Source organism: Camelina sativa, chromosome 4, assembly GCF_000633955.1.
Source record: "Camelina sativa cultivar DH55 chromosome 4, Cs, whole genome shotgun sequence".
In the NCBI taxonomy this organism is placed as follows: domain Eukaryota; kingdom Viridiplantae; phylum Streptophyta; class Magnoliopsida; order Brassicales; family Brassicaceae; genus Camelina; species Camelina sativa.
In genome coordinates this window covers 20,162,647-20,172,154 of record NC_025688.1, presented here as the reverse complement: position 1 = coordinate 20,172,154, position 9,508 = coordinate 20,162,647, and the positions used below count along the sequence as shown (strand labels likewise).

General features: G+C 35.7%; 1 protein-coding gene across 1 annotated transcript in view; it reads right to left on the bottom strand.

The window, feature by feature from the left end:
• Window positions 1-836, bottom strand: part of LOC104781393 — a 4,316-nt gene extending 3,480 nt beyond the window's left edge. The window contains exons 1-3 of the mRNA XM_010506059.2: window positions 589-836; window positions 314-460; window positions 18-218 (exon numbers count right to left, since the gene is read on the bottom strand). Coding sequence (XP_010504361.1) covers window positions 24-218; window positions 314-460; window positions 589-813 — 567 coding nt within the window. The 5' untranslated portion in view covers window positions 814-836 and the 3' untranslated portion in view covers window positions 18-23. The remainder of the gene's footprint in view (window positions 1-17; window positions 219-313; window positions 461-588) is intronic.

Genomic DNA, 9,508 nt, shown 5'->3' with positions numbered 1-9,508 from the left:
ATGTGTGTAAAGCTCACCAGCAATCAGTCTTGTGTTGGCCTTAGCCTGACCATAGCGACTGAAATCTCATCACCACATAGCTCCACCTTTGCTTGGTACCGTTTAGGTACTGAATCTGGTGATGAAACATCTTTCGCAGAAAATGTTATATAATACATAATACCTCTACATGGCGCTGTATTTGCACTCACATGCTCCACAAACTCAATTTTGCTTCCCTAGGAAAAAAAAAAAGAAAGATCAGTGATCAAAGATGGGGAAAAAAAACCATTAGAAAGCTGAAAATTTTATACGAAGAAGACCAAGTTCTGACAGATTCGTTGTTGTATACGTCAATGGCTGTCTGTGTAAGCAGTTTGAGCAACTCTTCCTTCCTCTGAGGTGGATGATAATGTTGTTCCCAGGCAAAATTGAAGGCAAAGAACTTGTAATCCAAGTTGTCCCAGTCCACATCAAAACCCTGAATATATGAAAATTGATTAAGCGTCGGCTCTTAAGGCCACTCTCAAGCAAACAGAACAAAAAAAAAACAGAGTAACATGTTCCTAGATCTGTCTTAACATCAACATAAGACTAAATCACAAGTACCTCACTTTTTTGAAACTGGTCGTAGAAGATATCGCACTGTCTCCTATACTCGGGATCCTTTGAGCTGCCTAGTGGGAGTAGTCTTTCGCCGGCGAAGAAGAAACCTGGTGGAGGCTCTGCCTTTACCTCTGTCTCTGCATCTTTCTCTACCATCGGCTCATTTGGTAGTGGAGAATCGAACTCCGTCGAATCTCGGATTTGGAAGGAACCGGCATCACAAGCCATGTCTTCCTCTTTATTTCGGAGAATATACGAAGCTGCGTATCTTTAATTCTTTTTCTTTTAACCAAAACTTTATATATATATATATATATATATATATATATATATATATATATATTTTACATACATGCTAATTTTTGTAATATAAAAACAAGATAAAATTACTAAAAAATCTTTTCATAAAAGAAAATGTATTTTAAAGAAACTTTACTATTAAATAGAAATTTCTCAACAATTATCTAGGTTTTGTTAGAAAACTATTTTACTTAAATTTCATATTTAATATACGAAGATTTCTATTTCTAAATATAAATTAATAAATTTTTATTTTACATTTAATGTATAATTTAAAAATAGTTCAGTTGATTTATTAGCAAAATTGTAGTTTTAAAATAAAACTTTTCTCATATTAAATTTATATGTATATAATTTAACAAAGTATTGTACAACATAGTAAAGCTTACACATCAAAGTGTAGGCATGGGCATAATCTCTAAGGATCTGATATCTGAACTCAAACCGAAAAGTCTAAACCGATTCCTACTTCAGAATCTTACTATATTAATTGGGAAGTACAAATATAAAACTAACCTTAAAATGTGTAAAAAATTACATTCAATTGCCATTAGAAAAACATAATTAAGATTAAATAATTAATTAATAAATATTTTTAATTAAAAAACGAAAATAGGGAAACATCAAATTAAAATAAATTGTAGAAAAGTAAAAAAAATCTGTTAGAATTAAAACTAATTTGTACTTAAAAAAAACTAACAGATAAATTTTTTTTTCACATGTTAGTTATATATTTTTACTTACTTCACAATTATAGCAAATATTTCACAAAGGTTTAAATAATTTTATTCATTACATGCAAATGTTTTATTGACAGGTTTTCAATAAACATTTTTAAAATACAAAAATTATCATATAAGCAACAAATTTTTAATCACAAACCATTATAAATAACATATTAACAAAATAAATTATTACAAATTTTCATAAAAAAAAGTTCAGCCCGCGGTTTTCCGCAGGATAATACCTAGTTTTAAAATATTTGAACGGATCTTAGACCTCTAAATTCGAAAACCCGAACTCAAACAAGTATGTACCCTACAATATCCATAATAGTGATTATTAATATATTTGTAATAACCTAAAGTGTCTATAATATGTAGATTTTTGGATATTTTAGATATTGTATATATTTGTAAAGTAAATTTAGACTTAGTTATTTGAAATATTTTCTAGTAGTTTGGATAAATTTGGATATACAAATTTTGATTTTTTTAAACTTAAAGTAATTTGAATCCGAAAATATCCAATCTTAACATGATCAAAACCTGAAATCTAAAAGTAGTCAAATATCTTTTATCCTATAAAGCACAAGTCACCTAGCAAATTAGATCATGCCACATAGATTTTTATTTTATAATTTAAACCTCATAAAATTGAAAAGAAATAATCGTGGAAAAAAATAAAATAGGAAAAAAGAGTCAAAATTGATAATTAAACAAAACTTACCCCCAAGCTTCGCAATTTTCCCAACTGCATCTTCCCACGTTCGTCAAATTATCTTGCTTTAACTGCCCCAATTGAACAATATTAAAACGGTTTTGCTAATTATATCCTCCGAAGATTCACCTTCTTTTTGCAACTATGATTACCAATTTTGTTCTTCAAAGTATTTCCAAATTTTTTATGCCATTTCTTCTTTCCTTTACATACAAACGGAAAAATAGGCGGGCATATCACTTCTCCAACACTAGCTTCAGAGATCTCATACCACCAGCATCAATTAAATTCCTTCTACATCGTTGATAAGTCTCTCCATTTTTCATCAACAAATTTGAGAAACTCTTGGCTACATGGATTATGATTCATCATTGGTGAATCTCTCTATTTTTTGTACGTTTTTTCTTTATTTCTCGACGTTTGTATTAATATGATATCCGTCTTATTTTTCTTTCATGAATCTGTTAGTTTCCTCATTTGTGATCTTCTTGATGTGTGCGTAAGAGGAAGACGGCCGGTAGAGAATGGATGGCTAATGAAAATGAAAATTCCACTTGAGTCATGTTCCTTTTACATTCACTTGGTCAAATCCAATTATTTAATCGATCTTACTATCCAAAAAAAAAAACTCTTCTCTTTTTGTTATTTATATATATCAATGTTTCGTGATTTTCTTTCACAATGATTTTGATTGATGTACCAGATTTCAGACCAAAGATAAACCTTTACTATTTAGGTTTTTAAAGTTCTTCTATCATATACAGTTCACATCGATGATAACACTGATTTTTGTCATTTGTTTTGCAGAAGAATAATTGTAAAGGTATAGAGAAGCACAACACACTGATTCACACTTGGAACGCACCAAGCCAACACTTTAATATTTATTCTTATCAAACTCTTAACCGGTTACAAGAATAAATCTAAGCACTCTTCTCTTCTCTATCTAACACAACACTCTGTGTAGATCTAAGAGAGTAAAACCAACCCTCTCTCTTTTTATCTATGAGAGACGAAAACCAACCCTCTCTCTTTTTATCTATGAGAGATTAAAACCAACCCTCTCTCTTTTTATCTAAACTCTCACCAGTGTAGATCTAAGAGAAAGAAAAACAATTCTCTGCGCACTTAATCACCACCCTGATTAACGTCACAGAGAACTGGGAACACCCCTTCTAAGCCTTATCTTTGTGGCTTCAAAGTTTACAACTGTATCAATATTCTAGAGTGCTCAAATTGGCTCGTGGCCTACTCCTATAATATATATACACGACTTGAGAAACCCTAGAAGGCGAATCTCCAAGTATCAAGGGATAAGGAAACTGTTTGCTCTCATCCTTATCTTTTCCTTATTTTTTGTAGAGAATATTCTTCATATCTCCAAGGATAAGAAAACTGCTTGCTGCTCAAGTTTACCCTTTCCTTAATTTGATGTGGAGAATATTTTTCATATCTCCAAGAACAATCTCATCTCTATCTTCAATGCCAAGTCATCAACTTTCCTCGACACATCATCACATCCACTCACATCTTGCCACGTTAGCTTACGCATCCATGTCAGCAACTCAGGCGTTTGTGATCTGATGCAGCTTCCTGATTGGCACAACACTCTGTTCGGTACAACGACTTGTTCCTCTCAGCGAGTTGTTCCAGAAACTGCATTTACAATCTCCCCCTTTTTGACTGAGTTTGATACACTCCAACAAACACAAGCCAAAAACAGAACAAGCAACAACTAGACAAAACAACAGTCATTATCTAGCAAAATCAATCAACAGCTTGTTCAAACAGAACTATGATTAAGAACCTAATAATCAGAAACCCCAGCGGGCTGCAGTGGAAACCATGTTCTTAATAGCTCTCTAATCAGACTTAATCAATTGGCATATTCTCAATCATTAGCAACCTAAGATCAACTAATTAATCAATTAAGTCTCCCCCATAAACAATGATTCTCCCCCTAAACCAAGTAGCTACAAAGATTCTCCCCCATAAATCTAGAACTCCTTAACATTAGGCATTGATTAGAATTATAACAATAACCAGAACCAGAATCATTCTCCCCCAGCTTGAGTGATCAACTAAGTCAAAAACAGACATATGTATCACAACAGTATACTGAGTTATGGGAATCACTTACCTGCTAACAATGATTCGCATCCTTAAACACTTTGATAATCAGTCTTGTTGCCTATTGAAACAGCTTCATGTGTGTAAGCACTTCGATTCTTCTTGCAACCACAACTTGCGTATCATATTCTACACTTTCAAAGCTCTGCTTCACTGTAGATATCCTTCATTCTTGCATCTAAACTTGTTTCTTTGAATGATTTTACGCAGAGTCTTGTTGCCCTTACCTAATCAGATCAGCTAAGCACATATCACTTCTCCAATTCGTCATCTGTAGGGAACTCAAACATATGATCATTTGTTAACTCAACTACCATCAATCTCACATGTCTAATACCAGCCTAGCCATTTACTCCACCACATTCACACAAAGTGTGATAGTACATGTGAGACTCCAAATGCACAGTACTTCACATGAACATTCATTGTCTTGATCAAACTCCTGACAGTTGACAGATTAGCCCACAAAACTCATATACCTTTGGTTAGGCTTAATCTCAGACACAGTTTTCAGAAGCCCATCAGCTTCAAACATCCTCATCCATCATTATTGGAACCAAACACAAGCGTTCATTCTTCAATGGATGTAAACGACCGAAAACAGAGTATCACACACCTCTGTTTTCATTGTAGATAACATGACTCATCACAATCATATGCATCTGTGGATCATCAAGGGTGATATGATCACTTGACCCTCTTTTGTTGACTCCACGACACTGAAGTTTCAACACACTTCTGCAGATGCTCTCTTAACTCAAAAAGATGTCTCCTCGGTGATATAGACGATAATGCACGCGTCAAACAGCTGGTGGGACATAGACACTTGCTTCGTAGCACAATCCATCTTAAGCACAATCTTCTGTCTAGGAGCATTCATCAGCCTCCGGTACATGTAGCTTCATTCTTTCGTATCATGGAACTGATACTATACTCATTTATCGATACAAAATGAGTATCAGTCTTTCGAATCGTCCACAGACGCATGATGACTAAACAACAATCCTCTAAAGCCCCTACACCACTAGAGCCAAGTTGAGAGTTTCAGTAACAGCTACTTCCAATCCTTCAATACTCCTGGTACACCCAAATATTTAGATGAACACGCATCTCTTTGATCTTACTTACATGATCAATTCGTCGTTCAAAAATTCAGACCCTTAATCAATTGCTGCTCTATGGATTTTACCACTTAGAGAATCATGATCATTCTTGTGAGCTGAAACAAATGAGCTTAAACCTGAAACACTTAACACACACATCAGTGCACACTTGTTGAAAACATACATACATTTCTCATCAACAATATTTACAATCAGCCTCGTGTTTCAGCAATCAATCATATGAATTTAACTACAAAACATTGATTTTACAACACATTTGTTCTTTTCAGCCTTTTATACACAACCTCAGACATCCAAACATCGGTAATCACAGGAAGTGAGGGAACCAGAAAAGCAGTAAACCATCAAGAACACTGTTATATTAATTTTTACTTCTTAAAGTAAGAGGCTTTCATACCTTGAGATCTGTTATGTGATGTGTGCCAACCACTTATTCAGGACTTCACCAGAAACTACCACAACCTTTTGTGAATCTTCAAAGAACAACTCTATGATCAATGGCTAGTCTTTCGCTCTGGCTAGCCTTTGATTATCATGGTTCACTATCAATGTGAAGTAGGCAGCTGGAATTTCCTTTGGAGAGTGCATTGACAAGAGTGTATCAAGTCCTTTTTTTTTTTTTTTTTTTTTTTTTTTTTTTTTTTTTTTTTTTTTTTTTTTTTTTTTTTNCTACCATAGAACTTAGATTCAACAGACATGAATGATCTTCACAGTTTGATGATATGAACAATCTTCTGTTGAATCTCCTGATTTTTATCAGCGATATCACTTGACTTCTCAACCGCAGATATTTGTGCATTCCCTTGTTATTATTGTTCAGGGCTCTTTTGCAGACGTACCAGCCACATTACTCTGTTTTTTTTAATTACAGACAACTGGTACTTCTTTTAGAATGGAATGCATAATAATGCCACTCCTCAGCTCTTTGACCTTCTCCTTCACGAAAACGTTTTACGAGATCCCCAATATGAATTGGCATGACAGGCAGCTGTTTTCCACTGACTTTTTGTTTAGACAGATTGTTGATCTTTTATACATTCTAGGATTTTCATGGCCTGTTCTGATGCATGTCCCTGTATCTGATCAACACAACCCACCGAACATATTAAATCTCACAAACACCAATGACTTTTCTCAGAATCATGTGTTGATCCAAGTCCAATGGTTTTGTAAACAAATCAGCAGTTTGCAAATCAGTGCTCTAATGTTCTATTATTATCAGTTTCTCCACAACTACTATATGAATAAACTGATATACAAGGTCCTGTAATTTAATTTTAGTATATGATACATCATCTACAACAATATTAACAAACAATCGATTATCACACAAAATCGAAGCATAGTCTAAGAATGTACCGTACGCTGTTCTCAATTGTTTGATCCTCATCAGGTGATTGAAACAGATTCCCAAGGCATTAACCTCAGATTCAACAATTGAACGAGGTACCTTAACAAGCTTCTGAGCGCAACGGACGATCAACTTTGTTCCCAGAAGGCAACAACCACCAGATCCTTCACAGTGATTCAGAGAGCGATATCTCTTCAAGTTCCGCTAGCTCCTTTCATCAATATCAACCCTATGTTGCATGTGCCTTTGAAATACTCGCATTGGTATATGAATACCTCAAAACCTTACTGTTGCTACAAGTAAACAGTCTTCAGAAGGAAGCCTGTCGTAACAATTCCGCTAACATCCATCTGATACAGCATGAAAATATGCACACAGACAATCCCTATCAGGTTTCTGATTGCCTCGTGTTAAAGTGCAAGCCTCGTGTTGAAGTGCAAGCCTCGTGTTGAAGTGCAGGTGCTGTCTCTAGCGAACTCTCCTTAGAGCTTTGTACGACCAATCGTGCCTTGTTCTCCACAACTTGTCCAACTTGTCCAACTTCTGTTTTCCACAATCATGACTCACAGAGAACAGAGTTCCTTCAGCACAATGAGTTCCTAGCAAATTGTTTGAACTTAATTCCATTTGCAAAGCTCTGACATGCAACGCCACTAACTGCATTCGAAAAATCTGTGTAATTGCATCAGAAACAACAACTCTGTCCTCTTGAATCCTTCCAGCAGCTTTTTGATGGAAATGATTCCCACAGTTTCATGAGTGCTACAACTTACACTTGAAAACAGCTAGTTCATACACTCCTTCTCATATCATACCTCTTGGACTCAAATATTGTCGCGCTCATTAACCGCCTGATATATTTCCTTGGTGAAGGTAACATCTAAACCCTTGTCACACAGCTGACTGATGCTAATTAGATTGGCTTTTAGACCATCAACAAGCTAGATAGATTCCATAATGGGCTGATCTTTACCCCAAGATGCACCTTTGCCTCTGATTTTACCTTCAGATTCATCCCCAAAAGTGACCTTGTCAGCTGAGCCTTCTTCAAAGTTGTATAGCCTTCCTTGTGGAACTTCTTTTGGCGTATGAGTTGACTTACACAATTCTTAAATTTCTAGCAATCAACCTTAATATGACCAATCACACCACAATACCAACAACGACGCAGTTTCCCTCTCAGGTTGTTCACAACAATCATCTGTTTAGTCTTCTATATGTTGAACTCAGACGCTTGTTTGATAGCACCACCTCTATTTTGCAGCACCATTGACCCATTCACTGCACTTATGTCACCACTTGAGTTTCCTCCATGGTTCTTCATACCACAGTTTGCAATCATAGTACCCTTGTGATTGACTAGCCGCTTATCCAGATCTTTTGCTCCTTTACTCAGCCTCTTGTTAATTTTTAGCTGATCCTCAAGACGTTGTCTCAACAAAGACGTAATATTCTGCAGAATCAGATCCTTAGACAGAGCGATGACTCGTTTCTCAACAGATAAGCCAGCCAGCCACATCATCCTTAGGCTTCAAAATAGACTTATGATTCTCATCATCTTCTTTGACTGACTCAATATCACTCCATGTCAGACAAGATTTCATATGAACACAGCATTGACGGTTGTAACACTTCAGCACGCTTCTTTTTTCAAGTGCAGAACATTCTGAACCCTTCAGCCTTCTGAACTGTTTCTTATCCTTGTGTACCTTCTTCAACACTACAACTTCCTGACAAGGGGATCTTAGTTGACTGTTGAAATCACAGGATGGTGATACATCAGATTTTTCCTTCTTCACCCTTCTGGTTTCCTCAAAGAAGGCTTCCAAACGATCTCAAGCTTCTTTCGCCAACATACACTCTTGCACCATTGCGAACAGATCCATCGGCAATCAGAGTTTCTCCTCTCATGTTCATAAGTGTTGGAAGTGACCATCAATCTTCAACAACGAACCAGCCTTCCATATCACAACTCTGAATCATTTGTCTGATTTGTGCTTCCCAATCATCATAATGCTCAGGGTCAAGCATCAACAGATTGTTCTCATCAATGAGCTGTTGTGGATTCTCCATACCTCGTCTCAAGATCTCACCTGTTGAAAAGATAAAAAATTCTTTTATCTGGCGTCTGCTCGGATACCAATTGTAAAGGTATAGAGAAACACAACACACTGATTCACACTTGGAACGTACCAAGCCAACACTTTAATATTTATTCTTATCAAACTCTTAACCGGTTACAAGAATAAATCTAAGCACTCTTCTCTTCTCTATCTAACACAATATCCTGTGTAGATCTAAGAGAGTAAAACCAAACCTCTCTCTTTTTATCTATGAGAGACGAAAACCAACCCTATCTCTTTTTATCTATGAGAGATTAAAACCAACCCTCTCTCTTTTTATCTAAACTCTCACCAGTGTAGATCTAAGAGAAAGAAAAACAATTCTCTATGCACTTAATCACCACCCTGATTAACGTTGCAGAGAACTGGGAACACCTCTTCTAAGTCTTATCTTTGTGGCTTCGAAGTTTACAACTGTATCAATATTCTAGAGTGCTCAAATTGGCTCGTGGCCT